This window comes from Aspergillus melleus (genome assembly GCF_016097325.1).
Source record: "Aspergillus melleus strain CBS 546.65 chromosome Unknown contig3, whole genome shotgun sequence".
Taxonomy (NCBI): Eukaryota; Fungi; Ascomycota; class Eurotiomycetes; order Eurotiales; family Aspergillaceae; genus Aspergillus; species Aspergillus melleus.
In genome coordinates, this window is record NW_025763372.1 from 5,446,495 (window position 1) to 5,471,180 (window position 24,686).

The 24,686-nt window shown below is 48.9% G+C and overlaps 13 protein-coding genes across 13 annotated transcripts; 9 read left to right on the top strand and 4 right to left on the bottom strand.

Annotated features, from left to right (window-relative positions):
- Positions 1-877: 877 nt before the first annotated feature.
- Positions 878-1,762, top strand: LDX57_006890 (uncharacterized protein; the record flags this gene model as incomplete). The annotated part of the gene is made up of 3 exons (XM_046088611.1): positions 878-977; positions 1,007-1,360; positions 1,418-1,762. 3 exons carry the CDS (start codon positions 878-880, stop codon positions 1,678-1,680), a joined length of 717 nt encoding a protein of 238 aa, XP_045944581.1. The 3' UTR covers positions 1,681-1,762.
- A 206-nt stretch (positions 1,763-1,968) lies between these two features.
- Positions 1,969-3,289, top strand: LDX57_006891 (uncharacterized protein; the record flags this gene model as incomplete). The annotated part of the gene is made up of 8 exons (XM_046088612.1): positions 1,969-2,068; positions 2,115-2,163; positions 2,209-2,274; positions 2,324-2,481; positions 2,526-2,698; positions 2,753-2,859; positions 2,914-3,041; positions 3,093-3,289. The coding sequence occupies 8 exons, from the start codon at positions 1,969-1,971 to the stop codon at positions 3,287-3,289; spliced, it is 978 nt and encodes a 325-aa protein (XP_045944582.1).
- On the bottom strand, positions 3,082-4,557 carry LDX57_006892 (alpha/beta hydrolase; the record flags this gene model as incomplete). The annotated part of the gene is made up of 3 exons (XM_046088613.1): positions 3,082-3,536; positions 3,592-4,351; positions 4,401-4,557. 3 exons carry the CDS (start codon positions 4,555-4,557, stop codon positions 3,374-3,376), a joined length of 1,080 nt encoding a protein of 359 aa, XP_045944583.1. The 3' UTR covers positions 3,082-3,373.
- Positions 4,558-5,116: 559 nt separating this feature from the next.
- LDX57_006893 (fungal specific transcription factor domain-containing protein) lies at positions 5,117-6,659 on the top strand (the record flags this gene model as incomplete). Its single annotated transcript, XM_046088614.1, has 2 exons — positions 5,117-6,019; positions 6,195-6,659. Exons 1-2 carry the CDS (start codon positions 5,153-5,155, stop codon positions 6,657-6,659), a joined length of 1,332 nt encoding a protein of 443 aa, XP_045944584.1. The 5' UTR covers positions 5,117-5,152.
- A 1,308-nt stretch (positions 6,660-7,967) lies between these two features.
- LDX57_006894 (uncharacterized protein) lies at positions 7,968-8,513 on the top strand (the record flags this gene model as incomplete). Its single annotated transcript, XM_046088615.1, has 1 exon — positions 7,968-8,513. The coding sequence occupies one exon, from the start codon at positions 7,968-7,970 to the stop codon at positions 8,511-8,513; it is 546 nt and encodes a 181-aa protein (XP_045944585.1).
- A 266-nt stretch (positions 8,514-8,779) lies between these two features.
- On the bottom strand, positions 8,780-10,558 carry LDX57_006895 (uncharacterized protein; the record flags this gene model as incomplete). The annotated part of the gene is made up of 7 exons (XM_046088616.1): positions 8,780-8,806; positions 8,853-9,134; positions 9,308-9,821; positions 9,870-9,910; positions 9,959-10,237; positions 10,298-10,327; positions 10,385-10,558. 7 exons carry the CDS (start codon positions 10,556-10,558, stop codon positions 8,780-8,782), a joined length of 1,347 nt encoding a protein of 448 aa, XP_045944586.1.
- Positions 10,559-12,134: 1,576 nt separating this feature from the next.
- On the top strand, positions 12,135-13,838 carry LDX57_006896 (flavin-containing monooxygenase; the record flags this gene model as incomplete). Its single annotated transcript, XM_046088617.1, has 1 exon — positions 12,135-13,838. Exon 1 carries the CDS (start codon positions 12,201-12,203, stop codon positions 13,836-13,838), a length of 1,638 nt encoding a protein of 545 aa, XP_045944587.1. The 5' UTR covers positions 12,135-12,200.
- A 473-nt stretch (positions 13,839-14,311) lies between these two features.
- Positions 14,312-14,848, top strand: LDX57_006897 (uncharacterized protein; the record flags this gene model as incomplete). The annotated part of the gene is made up of 1 exon (XM_046088618.1): positions 14,312-14,848. The coding sequence occupies one exon, from the start codon at positions 14,312-14,314 to the stop codon at positions 14,846-14,848; it is 537 nt and encodes a 178-aa protein (XP_045944588.1).
- Positions 14,849-16,650: 1,802 nt separating this feature from the next.
- LDX57_006898 (uncharacterized protein) lies at positions 16,651-19,350 on the top strand. Its single transcript, XM_046088619.1, has 10 exons — positions 16,651-16,836; positions 16,892-16,938; positions 16,992-17,042; positions 17,110-17,116; positions 17,173-17,217; positions 17,268-17,303; positions 17,355-17,476; positions 17,526-17,551; positions 17,606-17,636; positions 17,694-19,350. Exons 1-10 carry the CDS (start codon positions 16,783-16,785, stop codon positions 18,346-18,348), a joined length of 1,074 nt encoding a protein of 357 aa, XP_045944589.1. The 5' UTR covers positions 16,651-16,782; the 3' UTR covers positions 18,349-19,350.
- LDX57_006899 (uncharacterized protein) lies at positions 18,513-19,001 on the bottom strand (the record flags this gene model as incomplete). Its single annotated transcript, XM_046088620.1, has 1 exon — positions 18,513-19,001. One exon carries the CDS (start codon positions 18,999-19,001, stop codon positions 18,513-18,515), a length of 489 nt encoding a protein of 162 aa, XP_045944590.1.
- A 402-nt stretch (positions 19,351-19,752) lies between the features above and the next one.
- LDX57_006900 (FAD-dependent oxidoreductase) lies at positions 19,753-21,968 on the bottom strand. The gene is made up of 4 exons (XM_046088621.1): positions 21,447-21,968; positions 21,121-21,392; positions 20,691-21,058; positions 19,753-20,635 (listed from the first exon to the last, which is right to left on the bottom strand). The coding sequence occupies exons 1-4, from the start codon at positions 21,743-21,745 to the stop codon at positions 20,144-20,146; spliced, it is 1,431 nt and encodes a 476-aa protein (XP_045944591.1). The 5' UTR covers positions 21,746-21,968; the 3' UTR covers positions 19,753-20,143.
- A 138-nt stretch (positions 21,969-22,106) lies between these two features.
- Positions 22,107-23,426, top strand: LDX57_006901 (DUF3237 domain-containing protein). The gene is made up of 5 exons (XM_046088622.1): positions 22,107-22,238; positions 22,303-22,337; positions 22,408-22,544; positions 22,598-22,716; positions 22,789-23,426. Exons 1-5 carry the CDS (start codon positions 22,157-22,159, stop codon positions 22,944-22,946), a joined length of 531 nt encoding a protein of 176 aa, XP_045944592.1. The 5' UTR covers positions 22,107-22,156; the 3' UTR covers positions 22,947-23,426.
- Positions 23,427-23,487: 61 nt separating this feature from the next.
- LDX57_006902 (uncharacterized protein) lies at positions 23,488-24,340 on the top strand (the record flags this gene model as incomplete). The annotated part of the gene is made up of 3 exons (XM_046088623.1): positions 23,488-23,770; positions 23,842-24,124; positions 24,178-24,340. The coding sequence occupies exons 1-3, from the start codon at positions 23,530-23,532 to the stop codon at positions 24,338-24,340; spliced, it is 687 nt and encodes a 228-aa protein (XP_045944593.1). The 5' UTR covers positions 23,488-23,529.
- Between the last annotated feature and the right edge of the window lie 346 nt (positions 24,341-24,686).

A 24,686-nucleotide genomic window follows, 5' to 3' on the forward strand; every position in this document is an offset into this window, starting at 1 on the left:
ATAACATTTGTAGATATATTTAAATGGCAGACGTGTTTGCCCTTTTGCCTTGCTGTTTTCTACGATAACTTTATTCAACCTGTTTTACGAAAGCAAGAAACTCTGTTTACTAGGCGCTATGTCGGTCCAATTCTCGGGATGGAAACAGCCAAATCTCGGTTATCCCAACGTAGAAATTAACGAAAAAGGTATAAAGACCTAGGCAAACCTGAGAGTCTAGCTGTTGTGCCTTTGTAGGAACCCATCCAAGCTATTTTGACTGCTTTACATCTAACAATCTCACTCGAAAGCAATGAAGATGAAAACTCCTATTCCGCAAACTATGCACGCTTGGAGAAAGCACAAGGGTAATTCAAAACCGGTAAGTCGCCAAATATCAACCAGATATACTTCGTACGTTACAGCTCACCACCCAAGGTCGAAGGTATGGGAAATAGTCCCTGTACCCAAAACACCATCTACCGGGTTTTTGGTCAAGCTGTTGGCCGCGGGTGGTATGTTACCTGATCACGATTCACACGTTCTCCAGTCAACCGACGCTTCGCAGTATGCCACAGTGATCAAGCCCTGTTGGATGTTGAAGACCGTCCTCAATTCGAGGAGAAATATATCTTAGTAAGTCTTGATCCCTTGTTTGTTTTCAAAGATTAATGTAATGCAGGGGCATGAGGGATGTGGTGAAATAGTGGAAATAGGAACTGGCGTTGACGATACAAGATTTGAATTAGTAGTCTCACCGGCTATTCTAGCAAGATATGCAAGACTGACACGAGATAGGGAAGCCGTATAGCAATACTTGCTGTCCCAGGCTGCGGTAAAGAAGACTGCAGCGAGTGTTCCCGGGATCTGGCTCAGCTCTGCCCGACTGGCAAGCATCATGGAATTGGCCAGGACGGGTTCTATGCGGAATATGTGGCTATCGATGTGCGAGCTGCTATTCCTTTACCAGATGGTGATCGAGCCTTTCATCCAAAATGGTAACCTACGAGATGCTGACAGAATACAGCCGTCCCATCCGCTGTTGCAGCCGTTGCTACAGACGCGGTCACCACGGCATACCATGGTATCGTACGGCGAGCTGAAGTTAGAAAATCGGAGACGGTGTTCTTGTTCGGTCTCGGTGGACTAGGATTTAATGCCTTACAGATTGTTAAGGCAATAGGTGCGAGGGTTATTGTGTCTGATATCCGAGCAGAGAAGCTTGAAGCTGCTGCGGAGCTTGGGGTTTCAGCAGAGGATACCGTCCCAGTGGGAACACGCATCCAGGATTTCGTGACGCACAATAACCTGCAGGGAACAATAGATACAGTATTGGATTTTGTTGGCTCGAATCAAACGTTTCGAGATGCACAGAATATTGGTAAGCTTTCACTGTCATTGACTGATGAATGATGGAAGACCGGCTGACCATGGCTAGTAAGGCCTGGTGGAAAGATCCTGTGCATAGGGACTGGCGATCGTCAAAACCAACTTGAGATGAAGGTTGGGATTAGGAAGCGGTTGAGCATCATTTTTTCCTACGGTGGGCATTATCGAGATTTGGTTGAGGTTCTGGACCTGATCGCCAAGGGAGTTATCCGACCTCAGGTCGAGACGAAAGGATTGAGGGATTTACCAGGCGTATTGGAAGATTTGGGAAGAGGCAAGATCAGAGATCGAGTGGCCTTGATCAATGTGTAATTATCCGACCAGTTGCTTCATAGTATTCAAACAAGGTGTACATGTCCTCTTACCCCTACATTCCTCGGTAGAGCCGATTCTGTCTCTCCGGTAAACCCAAAAAGGAAAACCGGGAAGCCAAGACATCCCCGCAAGGTTGAAACCCGGAAATGCGGGGAAGTAGAGGACGGCCCAGACAAGAAACGAAGTATACTTGAGAGGAGGATTCACTTATCTAAAATAGTCTATCACGCCGATATTAGCCCTGGTGTTTCTAATCCACCCAGTGACCGAAACGCAATAGCCAACATGCCCCAATTACCGCCTTACGAGTACACCGGCCCGGTTGACTGCAGCATCCCATCTGATCGCACGCAATTGAGAGGAAAGAGTGTTATTGTCACTGGAGGTAGTTTGGTATAGCCAATGTAGCTATGAAGAGCTAATGAAAATAGGTGCAAATGGCATGGGAGAGGCCACTGTCCGTGCATTTGCGGCAGAGGGGTACGCATCCTTCTTCTGGTGACAATAGTATACTGACATGACCAGGGCCTTTGTGAAGATTGCCGATGTCAACGAAGAACGTGGTAGAACTTTCGCGGCTGAATTGCGACCGTGAGTTAATTCATGCCTCGACAATAAACATGAAACCTGAGTGATTCAGAAACGCGCAATTCGTCAAATGCAACATTTCGTCGTGGGAAGAGCAAGTGCAAGTCTTCGAAGCGGCCATTTCCAGCTCTCCACATAAGAGTTGTGATGTTGTCATCGCCAACGCGGGCATCAGTCGCGCGAGCGGAGATGATCTGTGGCCACTGGATGGTATGATTTCAGGAGGATTCTCGGGGTGTGACTAACTGCGATAGATCCGAACCAGCCTCCTGTGAAGCCCGAGCTGCGCATCATGGATGTCAATATGACCGGGACTCTTTACACCTGGAAGTTGGCGGTACACTACTTCCGCAAACAGTCGGATACACCGGACCGAGACAGATGTTTTATTATTACCGGGAGCATGGTGGCGTGGATTGACTCGCCTGTATGTTCCGTCAACTACCCTGGTTTGTGGCCGAAGGAATGCTGACCGTTGAAGGCAAACTGGCAATATACATGCAGCAAGTACGGCCTCAGAGGGCTGATGAGGGTCGCTCGACGTAGCTCGTGGGAACAGGGAATTCGCATCAACTACGTTGCCCCATGGTAGCTTACTTCCCTTCATCCACTGCGATATGAACGTGCAGCTAACTTCAATAGTTATATTAAAAGTGCCATACGATCGCCCGAGTACGAAGCAGAGTTAACCAAAAAGGGCGTAGAGTTTGCGCCACAGGAAGATGTGGCAGAGTGTATGATGAAGCTGGCCACAGATCGAACAATTAACGGTATGTTTTCCTTTTGGAAATTCACGTAATACGTTTAGTTGACATTGCCAGGTCATTCATTGATGGTCACGCCAAAGTCTGTAGCAAAGGAAGGCTATAAAGATGTGCATATGGATGACCACATTCACGCAGGGTATTTCAAAAGAACGCAGGAGGTTCAGCTAAAAATCATCGAGGACAGATCGGTTGAAGGATGGAGCAAGACCCGGACCGCCGAGGGAGCGAGCAGAGTGAATGGTAGTCATTGAGTCCTTTTTGTACTTTCAATCCTGTATTTAAATCCGACGGAAGTATCCAAAAGAGCCCAAGTAAAATCCAAGACTATGTGTATCTCATTTCTCCTTAATCACAAAGGCCCCAGTGGCGGCAGGACCACTCAAGGCCCACTTGATCCCCCGGTTCATCACTGCATCCCATCGTTTACTTTCCGAAAGAGTACCATGTCTTCTGAACCCATGCGGCAGACCAGTGAAGACATTGACATCCGTCGGGACACTGGCATCATAGTTAGCAGGATGTTTGCGGCGTTCACTTGCTGGAACTTGCTTACCCATTTTCACTTAGCAACATCGCATACAAGAGCCCCTCGTCCCTCAAGGGGTCTCTACCTGCAATACCGAATGTGGTCGGCGGTAATCCCTGCACTTGCTCGGCCGTCGCGTTTCCCGGATTCAATCGCAGGTCTGTCTCGACCCCAGGGTGTCCCAAAAGTCCACTGAAAAACTCAACCCGAGTCACTGGCAGGATCGGGGCATGTTCATTTTGCACATAGCTCGACACCTCCGGGGCCTTCAGCTTCGCAAGCTGTTTCGCGTAACAGTTTTGCGCGACTAATGCCGGGATCATCAACACTTGACCCTTTATCTTTGGTCGCTTAGACAAGGTTTCGTCAGTGCCGAGGTTCTGTGCCAGCACCAAGGAGGCAGTTAGATGAGCACCGGCCGATATGCCACCGACGACGACTTGATCACCGTCGCCGCCGATCTCCGTGAGGTTGTCGTGGACCCAGTGGAAGGCATCTTCGACGTCGTTCCACGCAGTCGGGTATTTGTGCTCCGGGGTGTGCCGGTAGTTGACGTTGATTACGACCACCGGGGTTGATTCAGCGACCAGGCCGACGACAATACGCGAACAAATTGCATCTTCCGATGCAAGAGTTCCTAGAAGAAAGCCACCGCCGTGCAGGTGTATATACACAGGAAGAGGCTGCGAGGAAGGCAGAGAGGCTGGACGATATGTTCTGGCCTCGAGAGTTGCCCCGTCGCGAGCAGGGATGGAATAGTCTCGGAAGGAGACCTGCGATTGGAGACCTGGTCACTTGAATTAGTTCCTGTCACAATGAAAGGGAGCGTCTCTTACCCTCCGCAACCAGGGCCTTCGTAGCGATGGCTTCACGCCCCGCATTGGCTTCGGCTTTCAGAGCTTCCAAGGAGGCGAAATCCGGAAGCGCTGGCAGGGTTGCTTCCAACGCCAGCCACTCCTCACTAGGACCGGTGTATCGGGAGAAGTCAGCCATGTTGGTCGGAGATGCTGCGATTGGTGTGGGAATTGCAAGTTGTTGGATAAATCAGTCAGGGATGAACGGGAAATGAGGTGAAATGACGAAAAATGCCCCGCTTCGATCGCGCCGAGGTGATCTGCTCCTTGCTCGGCTGCGTCGGTCATGGAGAGATGCTTGGGGAACTTCCCCAGGATGGTAGGTAGTGGAATGTCCCGTGCGTTTTAGAGGGTACACGTCTCGAAATTGTCTCGGCATGATGGCTTCCCCGCATGATCTCTCGAGCCCTAGTTGGGTATCCCCACTCTGCTGGCTCTCCCGGCACTGCTGCTCACTATCTTCCTACATCCACCATGACCGACGGTTATCGCTTTCAGGAATTCGCTGCTCATAGAACAAGAAAACGCAGAGCAGCTATTGTCTGTATCGGTTGTCATGAGAGAAAGGTATGGCCGACCGTGGGTGTCTGGTGGCAATACTGATGCATCGCAGGTGAGATGCGATCTGCAGGAAACCTCCGGACGAGGGCGCAGTAAGTGCAGTAACTGCGCAGCGGCTGGGGTAGCTTGCAGGTAAGCTCCGTGTTGATCTTTTGAAGACGCACATTAATGACATGGCTGTGTCCAGCACCCGGCCATCCAAGCGAAAGGGCCAAAGTAGCAAGACATTGGGCGCAACTCCTGCCAACGAGAATCGAATTGTCCCGTGTGCAACTCCTCCGGTATCAAATAGCTCCAGTCAGGGTCTTCCCAGAAATGACACCCCCTCGAGAACCAATAACGGCATATCGTCTTTCGGCCTGCATGACCTGTGCACGGCCGCCTCGCTAGCAAGAGACGACTATACCAGTGACAACCAAGGTAACGAGGCGACATTTTCTCAGCTCGATAGGGAGTTGATCTCTCCTCATCAAGCAGATGCTGCGGACAGTTATCTGGGAGATACTGGATACGGCGAGATCTATGGCTCAGAGATACGACTCAATGCCGATGATCAAAGGAGGCAAGCGGAGGTGCCGCTACCTTTCGTTGATTTGCCGCCGCCAGAGCTTGTGCAGGGATTCGAGGAAACATACTTTGAGTATTGCTCTACTTGGTGCCCCGTCCTTGACAAGAATACGGTTCAAAATGACCTGGAGGCATCGCCATTGGTCATGAATGCACTCTCCCTGGCCGCAAGCCATGTGCAGCCCCCCGTGATTATCCATGCAGAGCCTGCCAGCTACTACGATCGCGTGAAGCAATTATTCTATGGCGACCATGAGCCAAATCTTCTGCTGTGCTTGAAAGCAATAGCCTTGGTCTATTGGTGGAGTCCTCGCCCCCCATCTAGAGTTCATCGCGACTCGTCCTGGTGGTGGACAACGGTCGCGATCCGACATGCCCAACACGGAGGGTTTCACAGGGAGCCGAAGCCTGGTCAGTTGGAACGATCGCAGATTTACACCGGTCTACGACGAAGGCTCTGGTGGACATTTTATGTAAGTTGTCATGGCCGTAGTAGGATGGATATCTGTTAATGGGCAGGCACGAGAACGATTGACCGCATTATGCCAATGCCGCCCGTGCGTTATCGATATAGAAGATTGCAACGTCGCTGAACCAACCCTACAAGACTTCCCTGTTCAGGACATAAGGGCTGAGATATTCATTCAGTGGGTGAAGCTTTGCGGCATTGTCGGGAATATCGCCAAGCATCTCATGCGCACGAGCAACAACATGGTCTTGCATTTTCCTGTCCACCATGCACAGGAGCTCATCTCATGGGCGCATGCCCTTCCACACCACCTCTCGTTGCCTATTGAATCTGACTTGACCGTGTCCTTCAATCGCGACGTGCACCAGCTACACCTGCCGTATCTTGCAACCATCATCGTGCTCCACCTGAGCCAGTCAACCAAACCTCTTCCTCGAGCGTACCCGGCAGCCATACTCGCAGCGTCCTGTATAGCTCGGATCTTGAAGGACTGCCTGGCTCGCGGTCGGATTCGATACCTGATGGGCATTTCGTGCTGGTATTGTGGGATGGCGATGCTTGCTCTCCTGCACGCACGACGCATACCCCATCTAGCAAAATGTGCAGAAGAAGACGTCAGGATTGTTCTGCTTGCTCTTCAATAGCTCAGGATTATGTGGCCGACAGCCGATATATTCCTACAAGGATTTGAGCGGCTTCGTAGGACGGCGGCCGAATCGCCGTCCGCTGACGAGGCATTCGATTTAGAAGATATCAGTTTGATTCATGGAATGGAATGGACGAGGTATTTCCCATTTGTGACGACTCAGACGAGTGGACTAGCGCACATTCTGCTGAACAATCGACAGATGGAGCTGCCGCTTGACCAGGCGGGCTTGGAACTTAGCACGTTCGAGGTGAATGATCTGTTTCGACATTTCGACGGGTTTTTGGATATGACCTCTTTCGGCGGATGAACTTCCAGTGACATTTAATTCTCCCAATTTCTATATGGTGGTTCGTGAGTCGCTGTATTTGTCTATAGAACAATTCCTGGTAGGAGTCAATCTCGGACAACCCCCGAGAGGGTGGATAAATAAAATCTGCAACTCGGTCAATAAGTGAGCGCCACAGCTGCAGGAAGCCTTACTCCGTAAGCCAGGCAACCACTGGAAGTGCCAATTGGTCGGCAATGCCGGCACTCGGTTAAACTGTCGCGGGTGCGGTCATCACGAATATATGTAAGACAGGATATTGTGATAGCGGCACCCATGCGTTCTAGATTATCGAGTTCCGGCGCTTCTGAACTCACCACTAACACGCATCATGTCAGACGGTCCACTCTTTCCTGTCCCTTCAGGGGATACGTCCATCAGTGTCAAACTCATCAACCCGGTAAATGCGGGTCCGGCCATTCTGAACCGATTTATGGCACCGCCGGTCTCAGGCCTGGAAACATTCACTTCGTTTCCTTCATTATGTTTTTTGTTAGAGCATCCCTCTGGACGGAAGTTGGTTTGGGACTTGGGAATTCGAAAGGACTATGAGAACTATGCACCCAAAATCGCAGAATATATTCCCACAACGAACTACCGCATCGATGTGGAGCAGAATGTTATAGATATTCTAGAAGAACATGGTGTGCGTGGCAAGGATATAGAGGCAGTGATATGGAGGTATGGTTCGGATTACCTGACATGTCTTTGTGAATATCAAAGCTGATAGGCAGTCAAGCCACTGGCACTGGGATCATATCGGCGATCCATCTACCTTCCCACCCTCAACTGATTTGATCGTGGGTCCTGGATTCAAGGAAGCTCTGCTGCCGGGTGCTCCTGCAAATATAGACTCACCCATACTTGAAAGTGACTACAAATAAGGCATCAGTCTGTTCAACTTGCACCACCAAATGACTGAACCTGTACAGTGGTCGCACTCTCCGTGAGATCACATTCACCGAGCCCGGGTTAACCATGGTCGGCCAATTCAAGGCATTGGATTACTTTGAGGACGGCTCATTCTACCTCCTCGATAGTCCCGGTCACGCAGTTGGTCACTTATGCGGTCTTGCCCGCACAACCACAAGCCCGGATACATTCGTCCTTCTCGGTGGCGACGTGTGTCACTTTGCAGGGATATTTCGTCCGTCGGTTCATCTTCCAATACCGGCATCCATTGTACCACATCCCGTGCTGGGCGGTGATAGCGTTGGGCTTTGTCCAGGAAGTGCATGGGAAGAACTACAGTTGTCTCGCGGCCGAGATCTCACTCAGTCGCTGTATGATCCAACGTTCGGACATGATATTCCGTTGGCGAAACGGACGATTGGGAAGTTGCAGGAGGCAGATGCCAATGAGAATATCTTCGTTATCATTGCGCACGACGCACAAGTTAGAGATGGAGTGCCGCATTTCCCGGCTAGCTTGAAGGGATGGAAAGAGCATGGATGGGGAAAGAACCTGAAATGGGCGTTTCTCACAGTTTTGGAGCATTATTGGAGGGAAAAGGGGGTAGTTTAACATTCTTCGACTGAACATCCGGAATGTTTGGGGTTTGTGAAATATCTGTTAAGGAACCGTTTCTGTGGCTGTATGCCCCATCAATTTAAATACAGCATTGCTATGTAAATCGAACTTAATGATAGAAGACTTCCCGACGAACGTGTGAATTTCTCTCCCTCTAGTTCAAGTAAGAGAAAAGAAGAAGTTCCAGAGCACACAGTATCCCCAGAAACGTAATCGTGTCAACTGCAAACGTGATCCAATCAAACAAACAACACGCTGCATTAAAGAATGTAACGAAACTCCGGGTTCTGGTCACAATTAGCAGGATTTAATCCAGCACTTCTGTAGACTCACCGTCATGTCTGTCAGATCATCCTGATAAGCATTACCGAACCCTTCAGCCCCTTGCTTGTCGCGTCGTCGATTGTCCCAGACACAAAGGTATCGATACACAAGTACCAGAAGGCCAGCTGCTATCGAGGTCGCAATGACTACAATAAACCCAGGAGCATAGCGAGGGGCGTCTTTCTCCTCAAATACCATAGGCCCGACGAAGTTTCCTGTCACAGTCAGGCTGGCTGGCTGTCTCGCCATATCGGACGAACTCACCAAGACAGTATCCGATATACAATCCAGCTGATGCCATCACGCGTTTAGTATACCCCGCTATGTTGGCAATTTGCAATCCCATGAGGACCGAGTATCCACCTCCGACCAAGGATATAGCATGCGAACAATAGTCCGCCGGTCGCCGAGAATGGCAGACACAACAACAGTAAAGAAGCCAGTGTAGTTACGACCTGGCATACGAAAACTAGCCACGACCGAATTCCGACACGAGCATATCGATAAGCCAAGTATGGAGCAAGCAGCTGTAGTGTCCCAGCATAGAAGCCAGCCGGCATCATGAGCAGCAACGAATTCAAAGTATTGAAACCCATCGAATAGATGATGATGGGCGTGAATGCCGATATGGGACCGTTTGCTATCATGCTCAGAAACGCGATGAGGAACATGAGCCAGAATTTAACGTCCATGAGTAGCTCGGTTACTTGGCCTTTCTTGTAGTGCGTATTGCGTACCCCGGAGTTGTTGACGCGAAGACGCGCAACGGAAATGAATCGTTGGCGGTCATCGAACCCTTTTGCTCGGATGGGATCTGAAGGGAGGAGGAAAAGAATAGCGATTCCCCAGAGGATAGTGATTGCGCCGGAGAATAGATACATATATTTCCAGGGTGAGAGAGTCCCTCGGATGTGGCCGAGTCCGTAGTTTACAAGGGGAGAGAAAATGGAAACGTATCCAGTCCAGCAGTACCAGACACTGGGATATTAGAACCATTGTTATCGCATCCTGTTTTGATTGACTTACCCCATGCGGAGGGCTTGTTCGTCCTTCTTGTACCAACTTCCCTGTTCAAGATTAGCCACTAAGCCTAAAGCCAACTCAGGGAGACATACCACGATGAGCATAAACATAGGACTGATACCCGCCTCTAGCAATCCGAGGAAGAATCGTTGTGCGTAGAGTCCTTGATAATTGTAGCATACAGGAGTGAGTGTCAAGCAGATGCCCCAAAGAGTCGTGATCAGAGAAGCAACACGCTCAATGGGGTACAATTGCGCGAGGGTCATGGCCGGGTATGCCCCCACTATGAAGCCCAGGTAGAATATAGATGCTGAGAAGGAGTAACGGCTGCCTTCGATCATATCCAGGTCATCGCGAAGCCCGAACAACGCCTATAAGTATTATCAGAATTCAATTCAAGACCTTGGACAGTCGGGGAACGATAGCCGTACGGCTTGCGAAAGCATCGCCTTGTCATAGTACTGGAGTCCATATGTCAGACAAAGAAGCGGAAGTAACTTTCTGTCAATCCTTCGCACCAGTCTCTTCTCTTCAGCGGGTGTCCAGGTCACAACGCCCGTATAGTTCTCTAGGACTTTGAGAGCCTCATCTTGATGAACAGTGTCCACAACCTCGACCTTCTCAGTATGCTTGGCATCACCTCCCTTGCCCTCCTCTGTCACAGAGTCCTGCGAAGGGGGAGAGTGCGACATCTTGCAAAGACAACAGAATCTAGGGATAGACGGGAAAGACAAACAGAATGGGTCTTTCGACTGCCTTAAAGCATTGCCGGGATATGCCAGTCTTGGCCTTCAACAGCCTGAACTACAGTAAATTACGAGTATTTAAAGAATGAACATGACATGGCATAGGGAGTTGCGTCCCTGTATGGTCGGGTTCAACTTGGCTTGTCCGCTAAGGACGAATTTTTCTAGAATTACATGCTTCCCTTGATGCCATTTGCTCACATATTCCCCGACGCAGCTTTTGTTCTCCACCCTAAGGTAATTGCCTGACTTACTAAAATATACTTTGTTTGCTCTAATGTGCTCTTATAATAGTCCACATGACATGGCACATTTACGTGGTTACAGCTGACCTGACCTCTTGAAAGTGGGTCCCGCGAATCGAAACCGCTTAATCAGCAGGTTTTGGTCATGTGATGTTCGCACCAGCTTTGTCAGGAACCTTCCGGCTTGTTCCCAGGAACTTGCCGGTAGGATCCCTCCGTATGGAACTTCCCGCCAGGAATCTCCCGATTCCTGGCAGTCATGTTGGTAGTAGGCAGTATCATAAATAGGGGCTTCTGCCCACACCCAGCTGCTGCAACCCATGCAGCTTATTCTTTGCTAATACATACCTACGTTCAATGGTTTATGTTCCTTACAAGCTTGATGTGGCCGCGGAACTGACTAAGCAATTACTTCATCACCTTGCTCAACCGATTGAGCAATCGATCAATATTGATCGTACGATTATAGAGCTTGAATCGTATGATCAAGCCCTTTTATTGCATATCTGAAGCCCCTGAAATTGCATAAATATCGGCTTCTTTTTGCAGTAGATTAGAATAATCAAGACCTTCAATCGTTGCAGATGATCATATAAACTCGGCGTATTAATCAGCTCTTTGCCAAGACCATTTCTGCCACACTTGATTTTTTTTTTTCAATTCACACGACCTCTTTCAATACATTACATTATTTGACTTATTCAATTTATTGAATAAATACTATATAATAAATAAGTACTTACTAAGTGTTTGATAACTGTTTAGTATACAAAGTACTTAGTGAGTAGTTTTTAAGCACTTAAAAGTACTTGTAGGGTATTAATTAGGGATTATGTAGGGTAATTATTAGAGTAGGGTTATTAGGTTAGTAGGGTTATTAGGGATTAGGGTCCTTTAGAGAAAATTGTATATATTTTAAGTAGTTATTAAGTATTTGTTAAGTAGCTAATAAGTAGCGTATAAGTACTTAATGATACTTAGAAACTACTTAGTAGATTCTTATTCTTTTTACTTTAAATAAGTGAAATAGAAATACAAAAAGGTCATGCGAATCGTTCTGCTTATAAATCTGGTCTTGGCGGACCCACACCATGGAACGGTTCAAGCGAGCGTATCGATAAGCTCGCGTGAACTGTATCCACCACATTTACTCCACCATGCAATTTCCCCGGATTGCGGGGAACCGGCGCTAGGATTGCCGGTTGCAAACCGGTTAACCATCTGAGGCTTAGTCCTGTACGACGACCGAGGATGATTAGTCCGACTAAATAAGAACACTACATGGGTCGCTGTAGGTCTGAACCTGCGCAGACTCCACACAGCGAACAAACGATATCACCAAAATGGGCAGTATACAGAGTCCAACATTCCAACAACTAAACAGACACCTTGACTACGATGTCCTCATCATCGGGGCAGGCCTATCTGGCATGTATTCCATCTACCAGATGCGCCAGCTCGGTTTGCGAGCCAAGGTGCTTGAAGCCGGCGGAGGGGTCGGAGGAACTTGGTATTGGAATCGATATCCCGGGGCTCGGTTCGACTCGGAGAGCTACTCTTACGGCTTCTCTTTTTCCCAGGATATTCTCGATGAATGGAACTGGTCGGAGCATTTTGCTGCCCAACCGGAGACTTTACGATACTGCGAATTTGTCTGTGACCGGTTCGATCTTCGCAGAGACATGCAATTCAATACGCGAGTCAAGGCAGCCCTTTTCCAAGAAGAGAGTTGGTCGTGGCTTTTGACCGATGAGGAGGGCAGGAAATACACCAGTCGTTTTATGGTGACGGCCATGGGAATTCTCAACAACTGCACCTGGCCGAATATCCCCGGGGTGCACGATTTCAGCGGCCCTTCGTATCACACAGCGCGATGGCCTCAACAACCGGTCGACTTCCGGAATAAAAGCGTCGCCGTCATTGGAACAGGCGCGACAGCAATTCAAGCAATTCAGGAAATAGCAAAAACAGCCGGCCATCTCACCGTGTTCCAGCGCACTCCGAACTGGAGTGCACCGTTGAATAACGAGAAGATATCGCCGGAGGAAATGGCAGAAATCCGTTCAAGATATCCGGAGATATTCCAGCGATGCAGAGAATCTTACTCTGGGTTCATACATATCAGTGACAAGCGACGAACGTTTGATGTCGACCCGGAATCGCGAGAGAAGTTGTGGAATGCACTATACGAGACTCGAGGCTTCCAAAAATGGCTGGGCAATTTTGGTGATATCGCCACTGATCGCCGGGCCAATGCTCTTTACAGCGAGTTTATTGCTAACAAAATCCGCCAACGCGTCCATGATCCTAAGGTCGCCGAATTGTTGATTCCCAAATGCCACGGGTTTGGTACGAAGCGACTGCCTCTTGAAAGTGGCTATTTTGAAGTCTACAACCAGCTGAATGTCCGGCTCGTTGACGCGAAAACCAATCCTATCCAACAGATCACACCTGAAGGTATCCAGACACAGGATGAGCACTTCACAATTGACATCGTCATCTACGCGACCGGCTTTGACGCAGTCACTGGGTCATTCACAGCCATGGACATCCAAGGACGTAACAAAGTTCAGCTGGCAGATCAATGGCGCGACGGTCCCCGAACCTTCTTGGGAATCTTTGCTGAGCATTTCCCCAATATGATGATGGTAATGGGTCCACATCAAATGTTTGGAAACTTTCCGCGCAGCATTGAGTACTCTTCCAAGTGGGTGGCAAACTTCATTCGCTATGCTCGGGATCATGGAATTACATGTGCCGAATGTACGCATGAGGGTGTTGTAGCGTGGACTGAGCATGTTCATGAATGCGCCGAGGGGCTATTGGCAAATGAGGTGGACTCTTGGATGAGTGGTGTAAATAAGAATCTGGCACATAAGCAGAAGCGAATCGTCGCTCGGTACAATGGACCTGCACCTGGCTATAGGAAAAGAGCCGATGCTGTGGCTGCGAGGGGATATCGGGATCTAATCATGTCATAGTTCACGATAATCTAGTTGAATAATTCTCTTTGGAGCCACTTTCCAGCAGATGATGTACAATTCTCTCGGCCAAGTTGGGCCATGGCGTAGAGGTACGGCATTTAGCCAATTTTTCCCCCGCTCAACATGTCGATGGGGTACCATGAAGCTACCGGCAGTATTCGATATACAGACTTAGGGTCAGAATTTCCTAATCAGGTAAGCCGAGAACCGGGTAGAAGGACTCACACTTAGTGTTTTGATAAGTGGGACGGAGCATCGGGAAGCAAATCTAGTCCTGCCTATCTTTCAGTACTGTTTGGTCTTTTCTTAATGCCGAGACCCTTGGAGCTCGGCTCTCTGTGCCATCAATTGGGATGAGGCAGAGTCACACCATCGCTTGACATAGCTTTGACCTCTCACAAGGTGTTCAATAAAATCGACACTTCCACTCGCAGACAACAAGACCAAATAACGAGAAGAAGTCAATCACAATGACAGTCGCTACCACCGCTCTCCCCAGAGACGGAGAAGTGCCTAATGCCCTTCATACCAACGGGACCCCCCATTCCAATAGGACAAACTGGGCGCACAAGACAAACGGCATCAACGGCACAGGAAAGCTACATGGCCACTCTCATACGAACAGCGCTTCTGAGGAAAATCCCTTCACCATCCCGATGAGTGCCGACTATGCCTACACACCCCGCAAACTCCGCGTCGTGACTATCGGGGCCGGCTTTTCTGGTCTCCTGATGGCCCATAAAGTACAACATCGTTTTCCAGAGTTACAGCAATACGTTGAGCATACCATATTCAATCGAGTTGATGGGAGAGTTACGGCGCTGTTCGGGGGAAGTGCAGTGTTGTTTAATCGCATACTCCAGGATATTCGGGCAGAGGACTTTGAGATTGAGTATAACAGTCCGAATCCCTTCCGGTTCATGGGGAATGGGTTCACAGCTTGGGAGATGGACGAGGAGAATGATCTGTCCTGGTACGTGGAGTTGCCGGAGGAAGTTCACTCATGAATTTCAACGTCTCCTTTTATATGAAAGAAAGAAGTCCAATCTGTTCAAATCCGTTCTTCCTTGTGCGCCATCATGGTTGCCATACATTCTCTTACCAATGTAGCCACCTATGACCCTCAACCATCGATAGCAAAACAGAATGAATAACATCGTTTCAAGCCAGGTCGCGCTGATTGACTCATCTCATTGATTAATTCCAATTACGGTACCGCTTCATGGACTAATAGGGGCGTCTCTTGGGCTGTAAACCCATCGACTCAACCTAACTTTCTATCGTGAGGCAGAGCATTTAATTTCGATAAATTTATTAAGATTTGAACATTTTATCTTTAGACTATTCAACTCTTATTATTTTAAATCCCACAAGATATTGTTCGGGTATAATATCCTCATACTAACTTTTTGATGACACCAGATGACATACTACCTACCAAACTTCATCCTACGATGTTGACCCTAATCTCAGAAACTTCGATCCTACGGGCTCTTATGTCCATCTTCACTTTTGCACATGTGCGAACCTCCCTTTTAAATCAGTTGCAATGGAAGGCGCATCCCAGTTTGTGAAGGTTGTGGAAGCCCACGCCAAGTTCTTTGAGACACTCCTCGAGTGCGTCGGCTTAAGGAAATGCGCCCAGCGAATTCGCCGAATAATGAGTCACCACATTGCCCTCGAGCCTGTACACTGTGAGAAGTTAAAATAGTGGATACAAATGCGCGTTGATCTCGATTTGACTGTTCAACGGCTGGGGAAATACAGGTGGAAGCAGTTATATCGACCCGACGATAACGGAAGTTTCACAAGCGAATGGTCCTCTGACAGTGAGCTGTTTCCCTTGGAGGATAAAATTGCGGCCTACAATCAGTGCGCTTTCACGATGCAGCTAGCCCTTCAAGATGATCTGGATCGATTTCCGAAAAGCCCAGTGAAGAGGGCCATTCTGTCCCTGCGACGAAACACACAGTGGGACAATTCTAAATGGCTACGGTCGCAATGTGCTAGGAGGGGTGGATGCTACGCTCGTAGATGTGGATGCTATCAGGTTCAAGTCATCGTCAAGGGAACAGGACATTGTACTTCTGCTTGTATCTGCTGCGAGCAGAATCGCGGTTTCCGGATTCATACCTTGGAAGGCGATCCCTTTGGGCCGTTCCATTCTGCGAATGCGTTGAATGTTTACAAGTCTCAGAATCCTTGGCTGAATGCGTTTTTTTGGGGCATTTGAAGCGACATCCTGTGTGAGTAGCGATGTTTTTTTGCTTTGATATTGGCATGTTTTCCAGGACAGCTTGAACCATATACCCAGTCTTTGTTTGTTGCAGAGCTTCACGGTATCCTTGTTTATGATATTTGCAATCTCGCTCCGGTGACTTCCATTCGTACTTTAAGACCTATTATGCGCAGAACAGATGTCAACAGTCCTTGATGCTGTCTTATGCGACAGTGTAATTAGTCTCTTCTGCTAATGTCTCATAAAGTTTATCGGCTCAGGGGTCTCTGTGATCTTCACAACTGTCGGCAGATGGACAACTCCACCGCATGGCAATCTAAAGCGAGTTATTATAGCAAATCAACTCTCCTACATCAATCAGAATTCTCACACCGGGAGGAAAACGTATCCCACGCGGGAAACTCACCAAAAGAGGGGATTTCAGCGCCAATTCTCGCTAATGCACGACTAACACGACCGTTGCACAAATGAGTTGCCCAGTGCCAATCAACGAGGCTCCACTAATCCTTCTTTTCTCCACGGCCTTCTTTTAGCGCCTTGCAGCTGCTGGCCTGATCCTTGTCCGTCGGTGCAGGGATTTGGTCTCTTGAAAAGTGGCGCTCGGCAAACAACAGCATGACCCTTTTGGCCACGCATGATGTTTTTCTTTGTATGCTCGAACGTTCCCCCCCTTTCATTCCGTACTTTTGACTCACTGCAATAATGCCGCTCCAAATTGGCCTCAGCGAGGGGCCTGACAGTGGCGTGGAAGTTGAGGTGAGTTCGATTTACCTGCCGGTTTGCATTGCGTTTTGGTCATGACAATATCAAGGACGACGATCTTCTGTACGATGACGCAGGGAGTTCATTTGTCAATAGGTGCGTGGTTTGTGTCGGATACACCGGATAGGACCTAATCAGCGTCAAACCAGCTCAGGGCTCAGTTCAACTACTTCAATTGCCTCCAGCATTAGGAATTACCAGTATGTTCGAATCCTCTTCCCTCACACACACACACACACACACACACACTGGCTAACCAGGTTGTAGATATGAAGTCAGCAATTTTCCCTCGAGTAAAGGCTGTTCACACATTTGACCAACTCTTTGCAGAACGGTCGCCGATATCATGCGTTCAAAGAAGGCCTTTACACAATGGTAAAGGAAAAAGTCCTGTATTTCAAGATAGCAAGGGCTGACTTGACCAGCCCAACGATGAGCAGGAGCAATCGCGACTCGAGCTTGTTTGTACCACAATCTTCGCAAATCTACCACAGTATCTAATCGTCGACCAGCATCACCACATTCATCGATTGAAACTCGGTGGACACCTTTACCGCTCCCCAATTCCCCAAAACATCTCCACGATATTAGACCTGGGAACGGGCACTGGCGTCTGGGCAATTGAAATGGCAGAGTAGGTTGCTGCATCGTGCTTTTATGAGCAGTTAACTCACTTGCTGTAGCAAATTCCCGAATGCCAGGGTCATAGGTGCGAGCGCCGATTTCATAGATTGGGTCAAGTCATGCACCTAATAGCGCACAGGCAATGACCTCAGTCCAATACAACCTCCTTGGTAATCCCTACAGCAACCATTACGTCCTATAGCTCTTAGTCTGACTACGGCCTGCAGGGTGCCTCCAAATTTGCACTTCGAGGTCGACGATTTCGAAGCCGACTGGAGCCATGATACTCAGTTTGACTTTATACACGCGCGCGACCTTCAAGGCTCCGTCTCTAATTACGACCGCCTCGTCAGCCAGGCATACAATCAGCTCAATCCAGGCGGGTGGTTTGAGTTTGCCGAGGTTGACCTGATTGTGTGCGGTGACGACGACACGATCCAGCAAGCAAAGAGCCTCAAAGAGACGACCCGACTCGTGAAGGAGGCCAGTGCTCGCATGGGCAGAATAATGGGAACGGCTACGGAGCATATGCAGCGTCTTTCAAACGCGGGTTTTGTTAACATCAGAGAAGACGTCTACAAGGTAAGCCAACGTCTCTTGCTGTGCCGCCCCCGGTCGCTCTCTGACCAGTTGCATTCCCAGATGCCCATGTCACCGTGGCCCAAGGATGCGAAGTTGAAGGAACTCGGTAGATATTATCAGGTTAACATGCTAGAATCGCTGGATGCTTATAGTTTAGCGCTTTTAACGCGGGTGCTGCATTGGCCTGTCGAGGATGTACGTGTGCTGCTGAATGGCGCCCGAACAGAACTCTTGGATCGGAACATTCATACATATGCGAAGTGGTTTCATGTTTATGGCCAGAAACCTAGGAATTCTTGATGACGTTAGCACCCTCTAGTCGTTCAGATTTCGCAACGTTCCCACTGCGAGAATACATCTCGCCTCTCAGGTCACAGCATGCCTCAAGTTGTTGGGACGCAAAGAATGCCAATTATACAGGTCGGAGATATGTACAAAGTCTACTGCTTTTCCCGGTCTATCTCTCAACAGATTAGCGGCAGCTTTTCCTTCTCCAGAGTCACTCGTACCGCAGGGCGTGTCTCCAGATTCTTAACCAGCGCGCCGTACTTGGGAAAAAGCGACATATTCTCACCCATCATCGTCCCCCATCGATAGAACACGTAAAGAAACGGATCCACGGCCGTAAAATACCCTCCGACTGTATGATCTTCGTCTAGTCTCTCCTCAATAAATTGGAAGCTCTCCACCACCCTCTCCCGGGCCTTGAGCTTCACTCCCTCCAAACTCGTAAGATCAGTCGCCGTAGTCCAGCGATCAGGGCGAAACAAGTGGCCGAATCCTCCGGCATGTAATGTCCCGGATAGATAATTCATCCACTCGTAAACACGAACAGTGTCGAGGGTATTCTTCCCCATTAGCCCTCTTTCGGGCGCCAAACTGGATATGATTGTGGCCACAGCGGGAAGTTCGGTGATCACTTGCTCGTCGACTGCGATCATCGTAACACGCATTTTGGGGTTGATCCGATGAAAGTCATCTGAGAATTTCACTTCCGGGCCTTTGTTGATAACCTGGAAAGGCTTGAAGTCGGCTTCAATTTCATGTAGGAGAATGTGGGGGCAGAGTGAGCAGGCCTCGAGGCGAAGAAAAATCTGATCTCGGGCATTTTGTAGCGACGTTACACGTTGTAGATGCAAGTGAAAATATCGGGTCAATTTTACAGCATGCAGAAGCTTAGTATCCAACTCGATATATATCTGCTTACGACGATTGCTAATCTTCATCCGTTCTCCGGAGTACTTCCGCACTTCAACTTCGGCGTCGACTTGCCCTGCCAATAATCAGGGAATGCCACGTTCCTAGCGTTGGCGTCCGCAGGCCTAACGCACTGTACGGAGTAAGCTCGTTTCCTTGCAGCTAATCAAAAGTACTCAAGCGTGCGGCTTTTGCTCTTTCTTTCTTTTCCCTTTTTTTGTTTTTTTTTTTCTTTCTCTCTCCTTTTTTCTCTTTTTTTTCCCTTGCGGAATCTGTGGTCTCGCCTCGAAACATTTTGGAGGCTACCATCCGCCAAGCCCTATCCTCATCCCCATTACTTGGATGAATTCATTTTTGATCATCTACAACAGTTTTTCCTTCACATAGGCTATTTGGTGATCACCTTGGAATATGTCCCCAGCAAACTGAATCCAATACCTGGCCAACCAACCTATCAAGTTGGCCTCACTGAGCAATATATATAGAGTTCACCGTTGTCACAGATATGTAAGAGAAACCGATATTATTCCTGTAGAAAATCAAAGAAAGAGAAGGATATGATGGGAGGAACAAAGAAATAACAATAAAAATTAAAATTAAAAACAAAAATAGCAATAGGAAAAGACAGATACATGTTTATGTCGCGATATGAAAGTCAGAGAGAGAACGATTGTGAAAACATCTTCAACGTGATCTTGTCGATTAGTGACGCACAGGAATACCGTGCTTCGCTTTTTGACTTTCTCTTAGATCCACTTCACCAGCTACCATTAGCCCGAATAAGTAGACTTTTTTGTCAAGTTGCTCGCGTAAATAAATTCATATCTGATTCTGTCCAATCTAATGCGTTCACTATATCCTCCACACCAAACCAATGAGCAACAGCGAAATGAAATCCTCACAGTTTGATACCAGACAGATAGAAGAACGAGAGTCCAAAAGAGAGCAGCACGACCGGGATCTGAATCAACCGTCTCACGCTGCTAACTGCAGCCTGATGAGCCCCTAAAGCCCGTTGCCCGTCATCCTCCCACGCCACGGTCCCTTTCCGAGCGGGAGAAGTTGGAACATAGTCCAGTTTGGCTGCGGCTTTGATCAGCTCTGCTGTTCTCTTGGCAGACGTCGTATCTGGGAAGTAAGGAATGACCCGGGAGAGCGTCTTGTAGTACAGGCTGTCCCAGGCTTGCAGTCTGGTGGCCTCGCCGGAGAAGTGGATGACTTTCTGCATGCGATCGTATCTCAGGGTCTGATATTCTTCCAGGATCGTCTCGAGCATCTTCTTATCAGGCTTGCCGCTCGGATGGGCCTGCACGGCGCGATGCAGAAGGTTCGAAAGAACGACAACGCTCTCCATGCTTGCGTTGCCGCCGAGTCCGATGTTGGGCGTCATCTTGACATGCTACTTAGCAAGGTCTGAGCATAACCAAAACGGGAGGTGGAGGTACCTTGTGAACGGCATCTCCCGCAAGAACAATCCGACCAAAGTACATGTGTTTGAACAGGCCCTCCTCTACATTGACCAGGTCGCCTCGAACGCGAGATCGCCACAACTCCCCAAACACCTGAGTGTCGGAGATGGGACAGTCGGCACATTCCGCGGCTCGCTTCTCGGCGTCCTGGGCAGTCCATCGAGGAGAGCTGGGCCAGTAGCGTGTCTCTTCGTTCTTGAAGAAGACGAACCAGAAAGTGTACTTCTTCTGACCGATCACTAGGAAGGACTTGCCGGGATAATGAGTGCAAGTCATGTTGCAGTTGCTCATTCCTGGAACTGTAGGGCTGAAACCTGCAAGGGCTGTCCAGTCACAAATCAACGCTATATATATTTCTGTCAGTTTGCAGTTCATGTGATCATGAATACAAGGGTAAAGAGATTACACTTCTTTTCTGCGGTCGTGATCAACCCTGGGACCGCAGCGTTGGCATTCCGCCACATGATGTTTCGGATGTTGCTGTGAACACCGTCAACACCCAAGACTAAGTCTCCTTCTTCCACGCTACCATCAGCCAGGATAGCCTTGACACCCGTCTCGTGGTCGATCACATCTACCACTGCGGTTCCAGACCTAATCTTGGACTTGTCCGGGGTGTTCTCGTAGAGTATTTCTAGGAACCGGCGTCGCTCAAGGACGGGAATGGGGTACCCATGACTACTCATGTGTCAGTCAATAGCTTCACGGATGACCAGAGCAATGCGACCATACTATTGCCTGCTGTATTTGAAGAAGTCACTGCTGAAGATAGTCCGTCCGTCCGGCAAGAGATTCTGACTCTTGCCCAGCGTGACGCACTCGTCCTCCACGTCTGCCAGACACCCTATCTGTTCGAGGATTCGAGAGCCATGGGGATAGATACCAATACTCGCACCCATAGGCGGAGCAACAAGTCCTTTCTCCAAAACAACATAGTCGATGCCAGCTCGGTGGAGGGTGTGGGCGGCAGTAAGGCCTCCCACGCCACCGCCAACGACGATGACACGGAACGGTCTCTCGGCAGATCCCATCTTGCAAGCTCTCTTTTGAGCTTCTTAATTTGGATGAAGAGGGGATTGAAGGGACAGGCGGGATAAACAGGACGCTTTGTGGCTCGAGGGACTCCGGTTTCGTCTTCAAACAGCGGCAACGACAGACCATATGAATGCGCATTAAGCAATTCCACCCCCTTGTAACGCGCTTGGCAATCGGCATGGGTTGATATTGATAATCAGCAGGGTAGTAGTCGGCGAACGACTCCGGGTGAACGCTTACTCTCCGTCTCACGCTCGGCTTCCGGTCCGACTCATACAAACGTGTCCGATGACTGGACCGCAATAGGCTACTGAGGGCTCTGAATATACCTTATAAAGAACAATGTGTAGTACGGACCGGAAAAAGAAGCTTTATCTTTGGCTGAAACATATTGCTTCACCACCAGAATGAGTCCCCCTATCATCAACTTTCCGTCCCTTCAGCCTGCCATTGTGTGGAAGGTCAATGTGGGTGCTGGCCACCCCATTGGTAAGTCTTCTTATCTTTCTGCACTTTTTTGAGTTATACGAAGTATCTCTAATGTCTCGTCTAGGGCCCCGTCAGAGCGGTGCTACTCTGATCCATTTTGTAAGTGCGAACCTCCAGGTCCAGGAAAACATGCATTTTCAGCAACTAATATAATATCCTTGAATGGCAGGAAACACCCACCGGCACAGTCGAGACTGTGGAAGGATTTGAGCCTAAATTCAAAGCCAACGTTGTCTTTGGCGCCGACTGGCTCGAGTTTGACCCAGACCAGAAACATGCGCGGATCAACATGAAGGCGATCGCCCGGTATTATTATCTCTTTTTCGAGAAAGATTCCGCAGAGCTAATACATATTGTAGAACTGAGGATGGCAAGGAGATTAGCTTCGGCTACACTGGCATCATTGATACGAATGAGGCCGTCCTCAAGATCTTCCATCAGCAACCTGACTCCGTCAGTGTGCCGTTCGGGTTCAGCAGTATGTCATGACATTCCACTCTTTTTTCTTAATGCCACACTCTACTAATCACTTTCTGTCGATCGATAATAGCTGGCGCTCATACCTTCCACAGTGGGGACCCTGAGCTCCAGGAATTGCAGAACTTTACGTTGATTGGCAACGGTCGGATGTTGGTCGACGAGAAGACCCGTGTTATCACGGTCGAGTCCCGTCTCTCGAAGGTGGTTCCAGCTACAGGTTTTGATTAGAAACGCCTGGATACGGTGCTTTGTAGAGATCATGGTGCAAACGTAGGATGTTGTCTCGACTAACGTGCCGTGTTGAACCGAGACCTAGAGAATGAAGCGTTGCTATTATAATCGCAAATTGCCCTTAAATTGAACATAGAATAAGTTCTGCATTTTTAAGCTAGATTAATGATGCTCTGGCTCCAAAATTATGCTCTGCTTATGCATGTACACCCTGCTTCCAGGCATTGTCGAGCAGCAGTACACTGAGTAGTCAAAGCACAACTGCGGCTTACATGCAAGGAAGTGGGATCAAGGAAATTATTTTCACGCCAATATCCCAACTCGTAGGCTTGTTTTGCTTACATTTTAAACCAATAACAACGCCCGATGACCGAATAATAGCTGTGACATCATCACCATCGTCGGCGAAATTCGCCGTCCCCTGCGCTGTACCCCTCCGAGGACGACATCCCACTCCTCTTAGCTCCTTGTAGTCGCATTTGCAAAAAGTCTATATATTATACTTCCAATTCGCTCCTTATGCAATTCAAAAATCCATCAATCCTTTACCCACATTCCAGTCCAATCTCCATCCCACACCATGACCTTTAGCCCGATCCTCCTCATCCTGGGCGCCGGACCCAACGTCGCCAGCTCCACGGCGGCACTATTCGCAGCTCAAGGGTACAAGATTGCGCTTGTGAGCCGTGGATTCTCCGCATCCTTCGATTCCTCGTACACGCACATCCGAGCTGATCTGACGGCGCCGGGAACCGTGCACAAGGCTTTTGAGGAGGTAAAGGCCAAGTTCGGGAATCCGCCCAACGTCGTCATTCATAATGGTGCATCGATAAGGCCCCCACTTTTGAAGTTGAACACATCCCAATGGTCTCGTGCTAACGCAACGTTTCAGCTTATCACGTCTTTCCTGCCGCCCCCGGAAACCCTTTGACTCTCAACCAGGATGAGTTGGAGCATGATCTCGCGGTTAACTTTACGTCTGCGTACCTGACTGCCCAGGAGGCCGTCAAGGGATTCGCTAGTATTCCTGATGACGTTCCGAAATCCTTCATCTACACGGCCAACGGACTGAACCTGAAGCCCCAGCCTCGGTTGGTCAGTTTGGGTGTTGGTAAGATTGCGATGGGCCATGTCATTGAGAATGCGGTGCTTGCATTCAAGGGAAAGGGATATACGTATGTATTCAACATGCCTTGTTTTTCTCTGATTTTACTAACGCCAGGAATAGCTTTTACTATGGAGATGAGCGCCTCGACAACGGCGATTACGCCAGCGGTGCCATCAGCGGCCCCGCGCACGCCGAACGATACTGGGAATTGAGTCAGGATCGCACGCAGCACGAATGGATGGACACCTTTGTGGCTGGAAAGGGATACAAGAAGTTTCATTAGACATCTGGGTTGCATACTTCTCTCTGGTATAGCAACACTCTAGCATAGCAATAGCAGTCTTTCTTCTTTGGCTTTCTTCGGCATTTCTCTATTTCGTAGGATTTTCCAAAAACAGAAGAAAAGTAAAACAGCCCCACTTCATCTATCCGGCCCGAGGCCCCGAGCCAATGATAGCAAGCACCCATCAGCCGTATTCTTGGCATTGTTGACGCTCGGGCCGAGCCCGTGCGCGGGAATGAAGGAAAAGCCGGCAGCCCATACGAGCCTTTATCGAGAGATCATGGATCTGCCAAGGGATTAAAGATGTGCTCAATGTTGAAGATGTTTGTTGCTTAACGGCCTATCT